At 39.1% G+C, this 20,385-nt stretch overlaps 1 protein-coding gene across 4 annotated transcripts in view; it reads left to right on the plus strand.

Moving 5' to 3' along the window:
• LOC149651470 (uncharacterized) overlaps positions 1–19,970 on the plus strand; it is a 61,745-nt gene extending 41,775 nt beyond the window's left edge. The window contains exons 1-14 of one of the 4 annotated variants that reach the window (XM_089848401.1): positions 8,983–9,595; positions 12,596–12,786; positions 13,808–13,936; positions 13,999–14,184; positions 14,266–14,456; positions 14,542–14,775; positions 14,837–14,986; positions 15,047–15,211; positions 15,277–15,516; positions 15,576–15,764; positions 15,835–15,994; positions 16,068–16,148; positions 16,212–16,294; positions 16,391–19,970. In XM_089848401.1, the coding sequence (XP_089704527.1) occupies positions 9,426–9,595; positions 12,596–12,786; positions 13,808–13,936; positions 13,999–14,184; positions 14,266–14,456; positions 14,542–14,775; positions 14,837–14,986; positions 15,047–15,211; positions 15,277–15,516; positions 15,576–15,764; positions 15,835–15,994; positions 16,068–16,148; positions 16,212–16,294; positions 16,391–18,976 (4,755 nt within the window). In that variant the 5' untranslated portion in view covers positions 8,983–9,425 and the 3' untranslated portion in view covers positions 18,977–19,970. Of the gene's footprint in view, positions 1–8,982; positions 9,596–12,595; positions 12,787–13,807; positions 13,937–13,998; positions 14,185–14,265; positions 14,457–14,541; positions 14,776–14,836; positions 14,987–15,046; positions 15,212–15,276; positions 15,517–15,575; positions 15,765–15,834; positions 15,995–16,067; positions 16,149–16,211 lie in introns of those variants that run through there. The other 3 variants (XM_089848400.1, XM_089848399.1, XM_089848398.1) reach the window with 3 other exon arrangements.
• Positions 19,971–20,385: the final 415 nt, after the last annotated feature.

Consider the following 20,385-nt stretch of genomic DNA (forward strand, 5'->3'; position numbering starts at 1 on the left):
GGTCCATAGATAAATTATCATAGAAAAATTCATGTCAAGTATTTTTTTTTTTTGACAAAAAGTAAAAGGGTTAGGTCCTTTAAAGGCTACGAAATCTAACAAACCACGTACGTCAAAACCAGTCAAAAGTTTTCTAGTTCCTTACATTTTAAACCCTGTTGGAACAAAATAACGTTTCAAATCAATATCTCTTTAAGGGGTTATAAATTACAAATATCAGGGTACATTCTGTCAGGGAAAGAAGAAAATTTTGAGATCAGAATCAGTTCAGTACTTTACTTGAAGAAGAAGTCCTAAAAGGGTACCGCAATGCGTGCATCCAACAAAATACTTTTAACAATTCATATCTCCCTCTCTCTTTTGTCAAAAACCTATTATGCGAAAATAGGTCCCCCTATAAGTCCTCCATTACCAGCCAGCTTCATACGCAGTTGACAACGTGAGCGAGAGAAACGGTTCCTTAACCAAGGCCTAAATTTACCCTAACCCTTGGACCATTTCCCTTGAAAGGTATTCTGGGACTCAAAGAATCCAATTGGAATATTTGGGGCATCCAGGCGGAATAGAGTAGTGCCTTCAGGTTGGCCCTGTCGTATAATACATTCTTCGCGAGTCTTTGTCCTCCGAAAAGGGATAATCACCCATCACCCATACCATATCCCGAAAGCGGTCGGTCTCCGTTTATTCTTGAAAAACGACAAGGAATTATAAGTATAAATGCATCTGACAAAGAGATAGAGCGAGAGACCCGGCCGAGGGACCACGATCTTGGATAGATTTTCGGATAGAAATCCTTGCTAAGCCTTGGCATTTTCATGGGGGTGAAATAAATCTACAATACGCTTGAGAAGATTACGATTTTGAGATGAAATCAAATCGGATACACCTGTAAAAGAGAGGGGGGAATGGTTCTAAGGAGTATGTATGGGGTTTACTGAATTCCATTTAAGATTAAACCATAAGTTTATAAGATATGTATATGTTCCATAAGTATGTCAATACCTATACTTCGTAATGCTGGAGACTTACAGCTCGAGCTAGTTCTAGCAGAACGACAAGCGAGAATTGCATGATGTCTACACTCGGTTAATTTTGCAGTCCATCTTCCTATTTAGTTTGTACAGCCTTCGACAATCAGGGCTCGAGTAATTAAGCAAAATAGCAACACGGCATTTTACACGACAAAGCTAGGAGCATTTTAGGAATTACTTTGTCAAGAATCATTTTTCTCATGACTGCCATGCAAAACCAAGCACCTTTGAAGCAGCAAGTCACTAATTGTAATTCCACCCTGCAACCCTGAGGGGAAACTTTTCGCAGAAGGAAACGCGATTACAATCGCGTACACGTCAATCGCACTTAGTCCCATAACGGTTTAAAACAAAACGTTCGTATAGTTATGCAAGATCATTTCTTTTCCCAGAACCACGTACTTACTTAACTATATGGGGGCCCCACGGTAGTTATATCAGCTAGCCATATGCGACTATATACTATATAGAACCATATGGAAAAGATCCCAAGGGGTACCCATTTTCTTATTCCGATTACTGTTGCGATTAGGCGACTTAAAGAATATATTATCCACCCTCTAAAGAAGACTGTTAAGGCCTTTTCAGACAAATACAACGTTTTGACTCGTTAAGATGAGTCAACATGAGTTGATAGTACGTTTCAACAGAAGTTGGACAAATTGAATCACCAAATTATAAGTTGATCTTGCACTTACCAATTTTTGATTACTCAATTTACTTTGTGAACCATCTATAGTTGAGTCAAGAAGTGATATCTAGTTTATTAGGGAGAACGTATAAGATGACTAAGCATTCGCGCGCCATAGTCCCAGTCCCCCTTACAAAATACAATGGGGGACGTAAATAGAGGCCGGGCTATTTCGACTCTCCTCAGTCGCAAAATACGTAATTTTCGTCATTCGCGTCGCGCCTACGTGAGTTTTCAAGAACCTATGAGATGCTGGTTGTAATTTAAAGGCGGGGATTAACTCCGGACCTACGTTTGGACTGAAGATAAAGCTAGAAATGTGGCGAAGATATACCTTCTCCCTAATAAACTAGATATCACTTCTTGGTTGAGTCGAGAGTTGTATCGTCTGAAAAGGCCTTTAGACTGGCTAAATTGACCCCCAGACAACAGAGTAACCAAGGGATATTCGCGTCAAAGATTTGGTTCCTTTTTTTTGAGGTGAAACGGAACGAGAATTTTTTTTCTTTTTTTTGAGACGTACCATGTCCATGTAGGGTTCAGAGATTCCGCAACGTCTATGTGTTTACGTCTAGCGTGTCTCTTTCTTTCCGATGACTTTTGAGGAACGCGGTTGGGGAAAGTGTCGGCACCGTGTTTCCGAATAAACAAGGGTCTAATGTTACCCAAGGAAACGAAGAAACCGGCCGCGGGTTTAGGTCAACGCATGCGCCCCAAAGACCCGACCTCTTGGGATATGTAGACAAGCTTCAAACTATAGGGAGCTAACAGTTCTGACCCTGAAACGTCACACCCTTCTATCTCTTACTGGAGTTTCATCCCCCGGGCCCCTAACGGTTGGAAACAGTATTCTACGCGCAAAAATTCCAACCAGAGAGAGGCTGAGTGACGTCAGACTATCTCTTCCCCCTAGCCTGTTGTTAGCTCCCTATAGAATCAACTTATAGTCTTTGTCATTGTCGCGCAGTCATTCCAAGGAAATGATGGAATAACTCTGGGTAATGTTTTTTAACTTCGATGTTAATATACTTCTACATTTAAAGGGATAGTAGCGTGTCTTCCGGCGAAAGTTTTAACTCGAAACATTGTTGGATTGTCTGCAAACCAACCGGGTTTAATTATCATAACTAGAACCGGAAGTGTCAGGGGGACGGGGGAAATGGGAAATACGTCGTGCGACACGGATTCATAATCGTAAAAGAAAAAAGATAAAACGCGAAAACATGATTACGTTAAATTATTCATTAAACAATTTTAAGGGAAACAACGCAGCCCATGTAATAACCGAGAGGGCTGGTGTTTTCATATATATCATTGACGCCATTATTGATGATTGCATCTTATTTCCTGGGACCAGGGTGTTGTAATGACAGGAAGAGCGTATAAAAAAAACGGGGCGCGAAAAGATACCAAATAAATAAATACCCCAATTCAATAATTCAGTTGTAATAATTTGAAGGAACGAAGGGTGGTGGTTAGGGCCAACAGAGAAAATAAATCCAGAGGAATGGAAAGTTAGTGGTACGCTTTAGGTCTGGCCAAGAAGTGATATCTAGTTTACTAGGGAGAAGGTATAAATTCGCCACATTTCTAGCTTTATCTCCAGTCCAAAAATAGGCCCGGAGTTAATCCCCGCCTTTAAATTCCAACCAGCATCTCATTGGTTCTTGAAAACTCACGTCAGCGCGACGCGAATGACGAAACTTACGTATTTTCCGGAGAGGCGAAATAGCCCGGCCTCCTTTTACGTCCCCCTTGTATTTTGAAAGGGGGACTGGGACTATGGCACGCGAATACCTAGGCATCTTATTCTTCTCTCCAGTAAACTAGATATCACTTCTTGGTCTGGTGTTAGGTGTTCATCACATCTCGCGCTAAAATGCGCGTGAAATGGAAATTTTGTTAGCACGATTGGTCAGATTTTTTTTTTTTAATTTACTGGTGAATTCCGATCCAATATAATTTTTATAATCATTCAGAGCTATTTCCTAATTATTTAAGAATACAGGTAAATAACAAAGCGTAAACTTCTATTCCCTTTGCTAAATTATCTCCGATTGCAATATTAACGTTCCAACCGGAAATCAAGATAACACTTACAAGAGTGGGGAGAATATAGGACTGTATTCAAATAAACAACCTAGTTATGAACGGAATAAATTTAAATTAAAAACAGGCCCTTTTTCGTTTCAACATCTGTGCTTGATTCTTTTATAACTACTAACTACATCGAGATGAATAATTTTGGGAGGGGTCACTTCTTTTAAACCATTGCAGTTGAGACCCATCCGGAATTAATTAACCATCTGTGTCGGGTGCGTGGTAATGTAACCACTTTTGTTATTGATCAAATAACGGATGTAAATTTGAAATTGAGTTTAAATAGGTATATTATGTTCTAAAGCTGAATACTATAAAATTAACGTTTCCAAAAACAAAAGTCATATTTAAGTTCAAAATTTTAAATAATCCTAATTAACCAATTATATTATCAATTAAAGACACACTCCCAAGCAATATTGATACCTAATAAAATTAAGTTCTGAATTCTCATAGTTTCTTTAGTGTAGGACCGACGGACCGTGGTATCCATTGGATCAGGGGCCACGCAAACTTACTGTCTATAGATGGGGCCCCATTATTCATAAATTTATTTATATATGGGGACCCAGTTTACTACCACATTGCCCAGGGGCATGTAAAGCAGTTGAGACACCACTGCTATTGGAGAGCCTAGGAACACAAGACGAAATAAACAAATTAAAAATCGAGCCCTGAATTTTTATAAAATTTTGATAACTTAATTTTCTACTAAGTTTTATATTCGCTTTAATGAATATATATTTTCTTTTAAAATCATCTGTTGGTATATAAGGGCATTATTACAGGATCTCTAAATCTAACATCTCTACATCTCGCCAAGAAAAAAATCAAAAAGAAGTTTGACGAGAGAGAGATAGAAAGAGAAGAAGAAAAAAAACCTGTTTCTAGATGGAGAACTTTTGGTCTTTTTCTAATTGAGTGATTTAGGAAAAAAAAAATGTTCCTCTCTCTCTCTACTCCTCTCTCAATCTTATGCCACTGAGTAAGAATTCGGAACAAAGCCAAAACGAGGCCTTTCAACTTACTTAAAAAGCCAGTTCGCATTCAATTTTCATATTTTAATTAATTAAATAAATAAATAAATAATCATTTCTTAAGGCCATATTTTTTGATTATTACGAAATAACCGAATAAAATTCAAATCGATGTTTTTTCTCATTTTTTCTTTTCTTCAGAAGGTCCAGTCATTATTAAACATCATTATTATTATTTCTGAACTATTTAAAACTTGTTGCTTAGAAAAAAAAAAAAAACCGTAGCGAATTATTGAATTGTGTCAAAAGTAATAATGAAGTTATTTAATATATCTTTGAATATTAAGTTTATAATTTTATAACCGCGTTCTTGTGATGGAATTTACTAATTAAAAATATATACGTGGATAATTTGAAAGTATATGCCTTAGAAAAATATATAAATTCATATTCATATTCATATTCACGATAGAGTTATTATTTAAAATAAATTAAATCCATTGAAAAGGGGTCGCATATTTTCTATGATGTTAGAATTTCTCAAAAAAAAAAAAAAATAATAAAATTAAGGACAATATAAAGTTAAACGTGTTTCTTTAGTTTAAGTTACATCACTCACTTAAAAGGGGGGTTCTGAAATAATGCCATTGAAGAAGGGAAGTCATAGCAACCAAATATAGGGGTCGGTTTTAAAGGTTAAAGGCTGAGGAAAGAAGGAGGGGAACGACCGTGTGTGATGGTATGGGGGCATGTGATGGCCATGACATTGGTTGGTGCATTGGCTTGCCTTCATCCACCAGCTTGCTTGCTTGCTTGTCAGTAACAGAAGAAGATAGTAAAGAGCTCTTTGGCGGGAAGATAAACGAGGTAGAGAGCCGTACATGGCCCATGGAAGGCGTCTTTACTAGCGATAAAGGTAGAGAGAAGGCGGACTACTTTCAAAACTGAAGCCATGCATTCAAATAAAAGGTCAAATTCTGGATAGATAACCTTTTGACCTTGAATTTGACCATTTTCTCTTGGTGTCTTGTTAGTTGTTTAGGTCTCAAGAGTATGTTGTTAAGTATCAAATAGCTAAGCCTATTTTTACAGCGATTACCTGGCCAATTAGTTAAGCCTAATTTTAAACTTCTAATCCCGATCTTTTAACCCTAAAGGGCCTAAACGTTCTGCACAATCAACACCAATTAGTTAACGATTCAATCACGAAATTTCTTCAACGCAATTTCCCCTTTTCTTGGCGACAATTAGGCAGGCTCTCGCACCGAGTTTACAACTTAGTTTTATACTCTATAATTAATCACCTTTAATTAGATTTTAAGTGTCGAATTAGCCCGAACGAGCTAGGCCTTAATCATACCTATAATGACGAAGGTGGATCGCTTACTACTTTTTAAAGTAAAAAGAAGTGAGGTAAAAAGCTCGAAAAGAAAAAAAAAAAAAAATCCACCAAAAGTTTTAAACATATCATTTTAAACATACTATGGGCACATACTACGACGCATTCAATTCTTGGAAAAGATGGGTAAAAAAACGGGGGGTTACCCATACCATGATAGTACCCTTGTACCCTGCCAGTAGAGAAATAAGTCATAAATTATTGCAAGCCCGTATCCTGTTGACTTTATCCGTCAACCTTAGTTACCATCTTGACTTTGGAACCAAACCTTAGCTAGGTTAAATCACTAATACCAGGCTACTTTGAAAAGATTCCTTTCAGAACATCATAAGGGTCAACTTAACCGCTTACCAAATGTCAATTACGAATACGTTCGGTTAAGTACTGTCACCTTAAGTTGTCGCTCGTGACAAGCAAAGAAAGTCATTAAAGGTATTTCTTACAACAGCTTGAGGTTCAATTTTCCCGTTTATTTTTTTTTTCTGTTCACTTTTGGATAGTGGATGATATATAAAAAAATAGCCACCGTTCTCCCAGAGGCATGGAGCAATATCATTATCATTAAAAACGCATTGGGTACCGTGCCGCTATCCCTGATATTATGTTATTTCGCGCCGAGACAGCTACGACGGTGACTTTACTAGTGATTTCTCTTTCCGAGGCCTTTGCTATAGCTACAATAATCGAGGGAATATGATTGGGGTAGATCCAATCGTAGATGATGATCCTAAGCCTTGTTTGAACAAGAAATTGTACAGGTCTTTTTAATAACTGAAATTGGTGGATAGTGGTGCTTTCTTAAAAACCCCAAAAACAATGAGTGTCCGGGGTCTAAATTCGAATGGTCTGATGATCTTTTCGTGCAGTTGAATTACTTGGTTTTGGCAAGAAGTGTTATTAAGTTTACTAGGGAGAAGGTATAAGTTGCCTAAGTATTCGCGCGCCATAGTCCCAGTCCCCCTTTCGAAATACAAGGACGTAAATTGAGGCCGGGCTATTTCGCCTCTCCTCAGTCGGAAAATACGTAATTTTCGTCATTCGCGTCGCGCTGACGTAAGTTTTCAAGAACCAATGAGATGCTGGTTGTAATTTAGAGGCGGGGATTAACTCTGCACCTACGTTTGGACTGGAGATAAAGCTAGAAATGTGACGAATTTATACATTCTCCCTAATAAACTAGATGTCACTTCTTGACAACTTTTGCCCCATAATATACCCTTTTTCAGAAGTCAGTTGTAATATAGAGCCTGGTGTGTTGAACACCACTTTTTCTTGATGGGTATGTGGACAACGAAGACTTAAATTAAGATACGCCTTCAAACAATACGGACCAAATTTGGTCTCTACATGGTATTTTGATTGCTTCTGTGACCTCATAGAGCATACGTACACAACTGACCTATGACAAACACTTTATCATATTATCTTCCTGAAATTTCATTCCGTGGGAAATTTTGTGGTGCAAACCTCACCTCAAAACCTGTCTTTTCTTAAACCAAAATAGAAAAAAAACACCTTCCATAAAACTTTAATTGCGTGTTATGGGCTTTTATCGTGGACAGTTGATAACAATTTTTAACAAAAGAGATAGGCCATAAACTAGCTTGAAATCTGCCTATTTATGGACGGTTTGGGGAAATTCTTTTTTCGACTCTACAATTTTACTGGTTTTTACCCCAAAAAACCTCCACTATCGATACACCGTCGTCACAAACGTCCACCCCCAAGAAAGGTCCCGGTGATAGTAGAAACACTTTGAAAATGGGATTTTTTTTTGGATGGACAATAAGTACCATCGATTCGACGCCCAAAAGTCTATGGGTATAAAGTTGGGAGCTTCGTTATATCAATCATGATGGGCAAACGATGGCTGAATGGAGTTTTAAGAGTCTTGCCTGACGCTTCACTCTAGGAGAGTTAGGACTCGCTCTCTCTCTCGTTTCTGTGTTGGGCTGTTTCTGGCATCTGTCAAACCCTGGCTTTATATGTCTATTCCCTTGGTTCGACGCCTCTGCCTCGCGGCGCTAAGCATTACTTTACGGGTGGGGCCCGTGGCCCCTCTCAAGCCCCTTGCCTTATTTTCTCAAATTTTCCAGAAGCCTATAGTCTAGCTGTTACCATCCCTAAGTTACTCCAAAAGACACCAGAGGTTCATGCAATGTAGTAGTGTAAATATTTACAAATGAAACCAATTATGATTACAAGTCCAACCCATTTTTCTCTCAAAGTTGAATTGCGCTAAGATTAGACGAAAGGCGAAAGTGGTTAGCCCCTTGTACTTTGGTCAAAATTGCCATACATTTCAGACCCAGCTGAGTCCAAACGTAGTGGACTCAGTATTGTGTCTCCTCCGAGGGGCTAATCACCTTCAGATTATTTAGCTATTAAACAGTAGCGCAAGGCGTAATCCCTTCAGTAAAGTGAAAAGAATAGCCTGCAACGATTACGCCGTTGGTCTCAAAATGGATTGTTATATTACTAAGACAATATTTTTACTTCAACTTGGTGGACTTCGGGTTAAATTTAACTAGCTAAACCCAGGGCCTTTCCCAAATGTAACCTTCATAGAATGGTAAGGTAAAGCCGATTTGAACCCAACAACTCATCCATTAGTCAGAACGAGAAGGCAGTCGATCTTTGTGTGCCAAACTCTCTTACCCGTCCCAAGTTATCCGAACACTGTATAGGGAAAATACCCCCCTTTTTCAAAAGACGAAGATGTTCTTACAATTTTGAAAGAAAGAGAGAGAAGAAAATATCTTTTCGCCCCTCTCCTTTTGGGACGGGAACTTTTCAAAGTTTCGGGGAATGGAAAAACTCCGGGAGGGTGAACCGAAAGAAGATTGCTTGACGTTGGAGAGAGAAACGTTCCTCGAGGTTCGAGAGGAAGGCCGGTAGAAAACTGTGGTTACGGGGAATGACTAGTACGGGAAAATAGTTGCGTCGTACCCGAAGTTCTCGCGGTAAATGTCATCGGAGGGCGGTTGTTTACCATTGGGATAGTCCTGGAACAGCCAGCCGAGTCTTAAGTCTTATTTAATAATATAGTGAAAATAACACGAAATGATGGTGACGATGTCAAACGTCTGGAGGACTAAGTGTTTTTAAACGCGTACATACATTTATGGACAGCGTGGTTTCGTTAGATTTAGTGGTGACTTTGTGTTGCGCGCTAAGTGATTCGAATAATTTGCCGGAAGTGTCCGAGGAATCGGAATGAGTGATCCATGCTGGAACAGCGCGTTAATCGAACTTCCTCCTCCGTTGCAGGTCTTCCCGTACAATTCCCCAGCGCCTTCGCGGCAGTCAACGCGCCAATACCCCTGGATCAGAGAACTCACGAGGGACGATACGTTTGGGAACCGCGATTGCATCCCTTGGCTCAACCGCCGCACGGGTAAGTTATCGTTTCGTCTTCATTCTTTACACACTCAAACGTCACGGATAGTAGACAAGCTTTACTGGGTTTGCCATATTGTTAAACTGGGGTAGTTGACAGATATGTTCAATTGAACGAGGTATCTGGTATATTTGAGCTAAGACAGTTTCGTGTTCAACCGATCGAGGTATCGGGTACATTTGAGCTAAGGCGGTTTCGTGTTCAACCGATCGAGGTATCGGGTACATTTGAGCTAAGGCGGTTTCGTGTTCAACCGATCGAGGTATCGGGTACATTTGAGCTAAGGCGGTTTCGTGTTCAACCGATCGAGGTATCGGGTACATTTGAGCTAAGGCGGTTTCGTGTTCAACCGATCGAGGTATCGGGTACATTTGAGCTAAGGCGGTTTCGTGTTCAACCGATCGAGGTATCGGGTACATTTGAGCTAAGGCGGTTTCGTGTTCAACCGATCGAGGTATCGGGTACATTTGAGCTAAGACAGTTTCGTGTTCAACCGATCGAGGTATCGGGTATATTTGAGCTAAGACAGTTTCGTGATCAACCGATCGAGGTATCGGGTACATTTGAGCTAAGACAGTTTCGTGTTCAACCGATCGAGGTATCGGGTACATTTGAGCTAAGACAGTTTCGTGTTCAACCGATCGAGGTATCTGGTATATTTGAGGACAGATTCGTGTTCAACCGATCGAGGTATCTGGTATATTTGAGGACAGATTCGGGTTCAATCCACCGAGGTACCAACTATATTAGACAACAGATTCGTGTTCAATCCACCGAGGTACCAACTATATTAGACAACAGATTCGTGTTCAATCCACCGAGGTACCAACTATATTAGACAACAGATTCGTGTTCAATCCACCGAGGTACCAACTATATTAGACAATAGAGAGCTTTCAACCGATCGAGTTAACAGATAGATTTGTATTCAACTGATGAGTTAAAATATGTGATAGAGAATATATTATGTTCAACTGATCGATTAGGAGGTACACACGTTAAATCATTCGCGGTGATTGATAGATTCGTGATCAACATACTGCGGTAAATGATAGCGTAAGCATAGATTTGTGATCAACTGAACGTAATATCAGATAAATTCAAAGATAAGTTTACGTGTTCGGAGATACACGTGTTCAACCGAGCTTAACTGGCCTACATCATCTCGAACATCGACTTCGTAATTAAAACTCGATAGCTAATTGGTTACTTATCCGCATAACTTTCAAAGACAAGTAGATAACGTTCACCGGACAGCTGCAAATAATTAATAATAATATAAGACTTACGAATAATACCAATTACTGACACCTCGAAAACTCTGTTAAACAGTCGTAAAATACGTAATCCTTAAATGCTCAAAATCCCCTTAACGCTGAAAGTAACTTCCCAATAAACACAAGAAGGTTCCCCTTTCCCGATTAACCGACATCCTCTTTAGAAAGAAGACGAAAAAAACCGCATTTAGTCCGTTAAAGACATCAACATCATTCCCAAATAAGATAAACGACTAGTCGAGAACTTTGATTAGCTTGTAACTGGCGCGAAAAAGAAGAAATATCTAAATGCCAGTCATCAAGGGTATGGGACGCCCACGTTAGGCCTAACCAGTCAAAATGGAATTTATAAAAAAAATCATTTGATCCTGAAAGATGTGGTGGTGGCTTTTGGAATGGTAGTAGACAAGCGAGCGAGGGGCCAGTCACTCGGCGTACCTGTACTAAATATATTCCATTAAAAGTACGTCATTGAATCTGACAGTGATTAACCCCTCGCGTAGACAAGCTTTAGAAATACAAGGCTAAAGATTAGGTTCATTAAACCTTAAAAAGTATTCAAAATACATTTAATACTAGAATTTATTGAAATATGGCATGAATAATGGACTAAATTTGTGTTAGCGAGATTGTTTATATGAACGGATACATTCTAGAGATAAAATTGATTAAATTCAAGTCAATTCGGCATCAAAATCATCAAAATTGCCTCCCGCTGTTTAAAATTCCTAATATCATTAAAGATTCCCGTATTAAATAAAAATGGAGATATTTTTAAAAATTCACAGAAAATTCTGCCAAAAAAGAAAAAAACTAGTTTTGGAATTCCACTTCTTTTTTTAAGCTTGAAGAAAGAATGTTCTTTTAGCTATCCACACGCGCATACCCAAATTTATCTCTTGTTTTTTTCTTCTTCTATATTTTAGAGAATTCTCAAATATCATGAAATCTCATGAATAAAACATTTCATAGCTTTAAGCATAAGTATAAAAGCGATTTAGATATTATAGTGAAGAGAAAATAACTTACTCTCAAACTTAAACAGCCCCGGAGTATATCGACAAATACACGAACTTAAATTGGTCAATTCAATAACACACCTTTAAAAGGGATGGCGAAATGAAAAAGCTTAAAATAATTACCAACTTATCCTTGTCATAGCGTAAAATTGTATTTGAATTAGTTACCTTAGCAAAGTTCATTATATCGTAAAGTAGAGCTCTCCAACCATAATAAACATCGTAACTCAATTATCGTAGCTCGAATATCGCCTCAATAATCGATACCAAAAGCATATGGTTGGTAATTAACATACAAAATGATTCAAACGCCAAGAGAAGTAAACATTGCGCAAATAATCATTTACATTTGAGGACATTCTGCAGATCATAGTAATAAAAGCTCAAAAGATATTACTAAATAATAAATAATGTCGATTAAAGTTTGACTAAAATCCGTCATTTAAAAAACGGTGATACGAAATGAAAAAGCTACTGTACACTTCGCCATCCCTTTAGACTTACTTCATGCCTAGAATTTAATATTCCCGCGCGATAGCCTGTTAATTATCCCCTCATGGATCTTCCAGCAGCGTCCAATCGGGTGATTAATAGATCCTATTTCCCCCTTAACGATATCATCCCATCCGATTAATAGACATTGACGTGATAGTTTTAAACCATATGTTGGGGAAAATCTCTCTATATCTCATTATATATAGTTTGATCTCTAACGGTGGTAGTCCCGTCCTGACTGATTTAACATTACTGTCGCAAAGACGAGGACACGCTAATGGACAACTCGACGGATTCCACTCCCCCTATTGTCTTAGTCCCTACGTGGATCAATTCTACTCATTACACGCCAGTCCCACTGTCCCAATGCGAGGAATATCGCCTGTTGACCACAGAGGTAAGTTTAAAACATACTTAGAAAATGTCCCGAAATGAAAGAGTTATACTGTAAAAGTTAATTGTTGGGGAATTAAAAGGGAAATCAAACTCGAGGGGCCATTCACTCAGCGGAATCTTGTGACCGCGCTTAAATGATTACGTGTCACACGTAATCGGTGTACGTACTTCGGTGGGTGATTAGCCCCTCGACCACAGTAGCGTTATTAATACCGTAAAAAAAACAACCTCACTATGGTTTAAGTAGAACTTTCGAATAAATGTCGAAATTGGTCAAGAGACAAAAACATAATGAGGTAGTAAACTAATCAAATCAAGAGAAATTAAACAGCAAACCTAACAGAGTTAAATGTTGACCAAGATTAGACCCATTATTATACTTAAAACTCGTGATACTTTCCCTTTAAATTATTTTTTTTAATCCAAAACTATATAAATGAATGAGAAATTATAATTCAATCTAATGGAGATAAAATGTAAATGACTTTTTCAAGACTTATCATCGGAAAATTGTGGGGTGTACCGCTGTAGGCAACATTTGGCTAAATTCAATACACCTGGGGTCCTTGGATTAATCAGTTATAACTTGATACGTACAAATACAAATGCCTTATCATAAACTAACCTTCATCTTAGTATCAGGTTAAATTGTAACAATGTCCTTAAAATATGATATAGTGGGAACGATTATTTATATATTCAACATTAATAATTTCATATAGACATATAAAAAAATGTAGTCAGAATGTTTAAATGAAGTGGGCGTTAACTGTGGACATTTTTTCCAAACTAATTTCCCTCATCGTTTCTTCAAATATTGTAATTTAGTAATTAACATCATTATTAATAGACAAGTTAAGCAATTTAGTTAAAAAATTGTATAGAAGCGACATAGCTAGGGAAGCTTTCTCTCCCGATCTCCATTGTGTCATCCCGGCACCTTACCATTCCTCGCGTCGCAACAACCAAAAACATTTATAACAATACTAATCATTACCCCTATATATTAATCTAATTTAAAGGGATGCCCGTATCATCGGAGTACTTGCAACAGATGGCCGCCATTAGCCAAAGAAATATCATGGCCGATATGCACCCACAATTACCCCCAAGTTCAGTCGCCAGTAACGATTTACCATTCTACGTGGATGGTAAGAATATTACATATTTCTCTAAAGCAACGAGGGCATCCTTAACCTTATTTTGGCAATAGGATCGCGCATGGCTAGCCCACGAACTGGTCTCAGATACGGTCGAAAACGCGCCCTCTCTAGTTCACCGTACTCGGAATGTTTTGACATCAATTCTATGATACGTTTCTCGCCGAATTCTTTAATGTCCTTTATGAATGGGTCAAGGAGTTCTAGCGCCAGTGGTTCTTACGGTCACTTGTCCGCGGGTATGTATTTATTGCCCGAAAGTACCTCGTCAAAATGGTCTCGGGCCAGTCGTCTAAATAGAATCTATCTTACTTACTAAGCAGGAACCCTTAGTCCGGCGTTCGGGGTTCCCCCACCTACGGTGCCAACTCAACTACAACAGCTGCACCACCTGATGCGTCAAGGAAGCATCGGTTCCCCCGTCATGATGCCTTCAACCGTCCAACAACCTCTTTTGACTAGTCATCTGTATTCTCCATACACTAACGCGAAACTCGACGGTTTAATGGTGGTAAGTTTTCAGAAAGACAAAAGGGGAGGATGGTTTCTCTAATGTCTTTATTATGTTAACGATTGTTCTTTCGTACGCCAACCAGCCTGATGGGATGGGCGGTAGAGAAACGGCCAGTAACGTTGTCAGCAGTACTGTGGACACGGAGGAGGGAAAGTTATCCCGGATCAAAAAGGAAAAAATTCCGAATTCAAATCACGAAGACGATGATAAAGATGGTTCAAACGACCTCAAGGATGAGCCAGGAGACTTCATAGAGACTAATTGTCATTGGAAAGATTGTGGAAAAGAGTTTGGTACTCAAGAGGAATTAGTAAAGGTACTTCCAATATTTGAAAACATTCAAAGACAATGGAGCTAACCCATGACTCTGTCTTCAGCATATCAATAGTGATCATATACACGGTAACAAGAAGTCGTTTGTCTGCCGTTGGAAGGACTGTTCCAGGGACGAAAAACCATTTAAAGCTCAATACATGTTGGTCGTACACATGAGACGACATACGGGAGAGAAGCCCCATAAATGCACTGTAAGTGTTCTTAAATAACTTCATGGAAGAATGAAGAGACCCTAACAATTCGTTATACAGTTTGAAGGATGTTCCAAAGCTTATTCTCGACTTGAAAACCTCAAAACACATCTCAGATCCCATACAGGCGAAAAACCTTACATGTGCGAGTATCCAGGTTGTACCAAAGCCTTCAGTAACGCGTCAGATCGTGCTAAACATCAAAATAGGACTCATTCCAAAGAGGTAACACTTTGAATATTCAAAGTTAGGTGGAGAAATGTTTCTAATGGTTTCAAACATTTTTGCAGAAACCATATGTATGCAAGGCCCCTGGTTGTACAAAGCGTTACACAGACCCAAGTTCATTGAGAAAACACGTCAAAACTGTCCACGGACCAGAGTTTTACGCTAATAAGAAGCATAAAGGTGGTGATGGCGGAACGGGAGATACCAAAGACGATAATCCTGGTAGCAATCAAGGCAGTCCGAACTCCGAAGAAGGAGGAATAAAATCAGTCTCCTTGTCCAGCCCAAGCATGAAATCTGAGGTAATTGTTACTATCTTCAAAAATTTCAAACATGAATTAACACCAATAACCCTCAACAGGATCAGGGTTCGCCGCAAGACCTAGGAAGTCCGGTTGAGGACATTACGCTAACTGATTCGATTGGGTTGCCAAATCACTGTTCAGAAGATGCTCCTATAAGCGATAACAGCGTCTCGACAACCAGCGGACAACACGAACTGGCAGAAGTTGAGGAAGCTACTTGGGATTTGGTCGAAACAGGAATTGAAGTAAGTATTCTTGAGTTTTGTGAAGAGTACTTCAGTCTTCAGGTTCTAATGTACCGTGTCTAAATTTCAGCACGGTGACGAAATTGTGGCTGCGGTAACATGCGGAGTTAGTTCAAGTCGAAACAATGAAGAACGGGATAGAAGTATAAGGAATCGACTGAAAAATAAACTCCAAGCAACGTTTCGTTCGCCAAGATCCTGGTTTCCGAATATCCTACCCAATCGAGATGGTAATTAACGAGTTTTTTTGTTGCTCGAGTTGTTTAATGCAAAAGCTAATCATACTTATGTTTTATGCAACAGGAACTTCCAGAAGCTCAGGAGTACCAAAAGGGAACTCATCACGAAAAAGTTTCATGGATATTTCTTTCTCAACTAAGAATGGTATTATGCTCAAGTTCTAAAGTTTTGAACCTAGTTAACAATGTTGGTATTTTATCAATGCAGGAGATTCTTCTAAACAGACGACTTTAATAAATACTCAAACGACAATGGAAAACGTCAGAAGGGATAGCAATACTAGCAGCACTGTAAGCTCTTTTTACAGTAGCATGTGCTCTGATCTGAGCCACAGCACTCAGAGTAACACAAGTACTAGGAGCACTAAAAGTACCGCTACTGCTCAGGCTCGTCGTGAAAGCGAATCAATATCATCGCACCATTTACCACCGCCCCCAAGAGTCAATTCACCATGCGATCCAATTTCATTAGGAAGTTCCAGAAAATCCAGCGATAGCCAATCGAGTTTACCACCAAATGTGACGGCTCACCTACAAAGGATTCATTCCAGGGCCTTAGCAGCTCAGCATTTGGCTCAAACATCTAACCTCGTGGTGCAGCGACAAGGAAGTGCTTTAGCCAGTACCTCAAATTTGAGCCTAAGCTTGAATATGGGAAGTCGACAAGGATATCAAGCAACACCAACAAACAGCGAATCAAGGGCTGAAAGTTCAGTGACTTTGAGACCATCTAGTGTCGTGCCAAAATCGAGGGCAAGTCCTGTAAGGAGTTGCAATGGAGGACACAATCCAACCAATCCCGCAGCTGGCGGTTCATCTCAAAACCCACAAGGGGCTGCTGGTATTAATATGCACCCTAATGAAAACATTGTCCTGGACCAATGCGAGGAGAATCTACCCATTGAAGAGAATCTGGATTTGGTTCTACCTGACGAAATGATTGGCTACATCAATCAAGTACAAAGGGTGGAACCCAACGATGTACCATTATCACCGGCCTCAACACAAGGATCGTGTATCAATAATCAAATGCAAGTTGATGTGAAGCCAAACATACCCGACATTAGAGTTTACCCTGATGAAACATCTTGTTCGAGTGGAAATCAAAATTTTACAACGGCTAATCCTAACCCTCATTGCAGCAACGGATCTAATCAATTCAGGGGTCCTAATCAACCATTGGTTGCTAGTGCTAGCCAACCTACAACTCAAATCAAAACGGCACCTCCTATGAGTCCTCCACAAGGTTCCCAACAATGCCAAAATGTTCGAGCTCAACCAAACCACCCGCAACAACAACCCGCCCATCCTCAACAGCATACAATGCCCCAGACACCGACGCATCCAGTCCATCATTCCATTCCTCAGCACCCACCACAAATGCCTCACCCAGGACATAATCACGTGGCTCAACATCCAAACGGATACCAAGTACCTCAACATCATTACCAGAACATGAATAACATGGCTGTCCAACAACAATCTTATAACCAAAACCCATCAAGGTGTTGCGCGAGTAACAACGGAAGTTATTACAATCAAAATTCTCAAAATTCGACAACCGATTTTCACTCAGCTAGTCACATTCAACCTCAAATGCATGAGGATATGTATCGACATAATCATAACCAACCCTACCAGAATGGTAATGGTAGCGGGTCGAATTGGAATGCAGGTCCACAACATCCGAACAATGTACCACAGATGTGCGCTGCACCTCAACAACTTCCTAGACATTTGAATCCTCAAGAACACCAAAACCCATCAATGTGCACTTATAATTACTATCACTTGTCTCACAATAGTTCATTAACAATCGCTTCCCCACCCATGAACATGCAACAAACTCAACAACAACAGTTGGGCAATCCATTACCAAACCAGGCTCATTTTGTAAATCAAAATCAACAACATAATTCGTGTCTTCCACCTAATATGAACGTTCGCACCGCGCAACAGAACATGGCGGAACAAATGTGCCTTCAAAATAACCCCCGCCCAATGAGCGTGACATTACCAGCATCAAGAATTCCTCAAAATTACCCTCAACCGCCTCATTACCTGAACGGCAATGTCCACGAATACGGGTACAATACCAACCCTCCAAGCGTTTGTTCGCGACAATCTTACAACCAACAAAACCGCCAATACAACGCGTTACCTCAGGGAAATAACCAATACTCCCAACAATTACCGGCGTACAACAATGGCGGGTATTACCACAACAGTAATCAAAATTCACAAGTGCCTCAACAACATAACTGTCAACCAAGTTACAATCAACACCCTAACATGACTCAATCGTGTAGTAAGACATCCTGTTGCGGATGTAACCCCAAACCAGAGATACAATGCAAGAGTGTTAGCCAATCATCTTTATCTAATATGCCACCAGAAGCTTACCAAAGAACTTTAGAGTATGTTCAACAGTGTCAACAATTTATAACTAGTAAAGACTCTCACACTAACATTAAAGAAGAGACTGAATCCGTAAAATCTGGTAGCTCCCAGGGTGCTGCTGGTAACGCGGCTCAAGGAAACACCGCTAGTTTAACCCTAATTGGTGATGAAAACAGGTCAACTCAAGTACCTCCTACGCCAATTAACAGGGAACAATCTACAATTATTACATTAGAAACGGTAGAAAACATCGCGGAATTTTCTCCGGGTTGTAACAAAGTTACAAGTAGCACCGATAACCCACCGGACTTTATGATGGAAGGTATTAATGAGGGACTTAATGATAGTACAATTCTATCACAGACTTTGGGTCCAGCTAGCCCTGCCATAGCTATGATCACCGATTCGTGCCTAACTCCATTGCCAACCAATCAAAATGACGAGAAATCTCAAGGTTATTCAAAACCAGGTACCCCATCATTGCTAACAACCTCAAATATGGTTATAAATGATATGAACTCCACATTGTCATCGCTAATGCAAGAAACAAGGTATCTGAGGATGTTACAGTAACCTTGTAGAAGCGCGTCAAAAACATTGTAAAAAAAACCCCAAATCAACAAGATTTTATAAAGTGCCATTAATTATTGAATAAACTGTTTTTATACTCTGCAAACGGATTACCGATATTGAAACGTCGAAAATGGAGGTTAACCATGCTATGTAAATTAATGTATATTTTTGAGGGGTTTCTACATATCATGTACATACATGATGCAGAATTTTTTGGAGTGCCTTAAGTCTAATTGACCTTATATTTGAATAATTAATTCTCTCAAATGTCTTCCAAGAGTATTTTTAACAAAGTTTTACAACATTTTCCCAATTGCAGATAAAAATAAGGTAGGTATCAAAGATATTTAACAAAGACCCATTAAGCCTTACCCCATGTGCCTTAAAATGATTTGGCGCTGAGAAATACAGTTCCTAAAATAATAAATACTCTCTATAGCATAATTTTGTTCCGAAACATTTGGGGAGGGGGGGGGGGTGACGTAGATTAAGTTATAATTAAATCATTTCCGATTCTGCCGAATCATATTAAAAGGCTTAAGCCTTGGCCTCTGGGAATATTTTTTTTTTAATGTTTATAAATAATTTCATTTTCTAAATTAAAAAAAGTATATTGATCAAAATATAATGGTGCTTTAGTTATGAAAAAGATGTCTTTGATAAGATTAAAATATTGCCAGATATTGCAGGTGTTTTGAAGTTTAAACCAAACCGACTTAAAAAAAATCATTCAAATATTTTTCCTTTGATTCTGTGATATGCGCATTAATAATTTAATTTAATAGATCATGCCTTTAAGTTTAATTGTATCTTTCAAGCCATAACTGCTTTACCAAGTTTTAAAATTCATAGGTTACCATCAAGTTAGCGTTGAACTAATAACACCCTTTGCCAAATTCATTATTATTGCTAAATCTGTTTCATTTTAATGAGGTTTACACAAAACAGCCCAATTATCGAACGTTTGTTACCGAATAAAAGATTTTGCCATGTATTTCAATGGTGCAATTACTAATTATAGTCGCACATCAATCTTTTAAGATTGTTGAACACGTAACACAAACACTGGAGACGTTACACACAATGCTTACCTAATTAAACGGTAATTCATGATGAACCCACGTTGCTCCAAGGTTGCTCTGCCACGTGATGACCAAGGCTTAACTCAATAATCATTTCCAGTTAAGGGGAATAAATGCACGCCTAGAATTATAGAATACAATTTAACAACGGATAAAAGGACTACTACAAACTTTATTAATAAACTTTATTGAAATCAACCTAATTAACATTAAAATTTACCTTCCACAACATTTCCGGAAGCACCGTCATCATCCAAATGCTCACCTCTGTTTCAGAAACCGCGAACTAAAACCACGTGACGGCGCGGTAAAGAAGCAAGTGCAGCA

This window comes from Phalangium opilio, unplaced genomic scaffold, assembly GCF_054372755.1.
Source record: "Phalangium opilio isolate 3A_F unplaced genomic scaffold, DU_Popi_V2 ptg000082l_1, whole genome shotgun sequence".
Taxonomy (NCBI): domain Eukaryota; kingdom Metazoa; phylum Arthropoda; class Arachnida; order Opiliones; family Phalangiidae; genus Phalangium; species Phalangium opilio.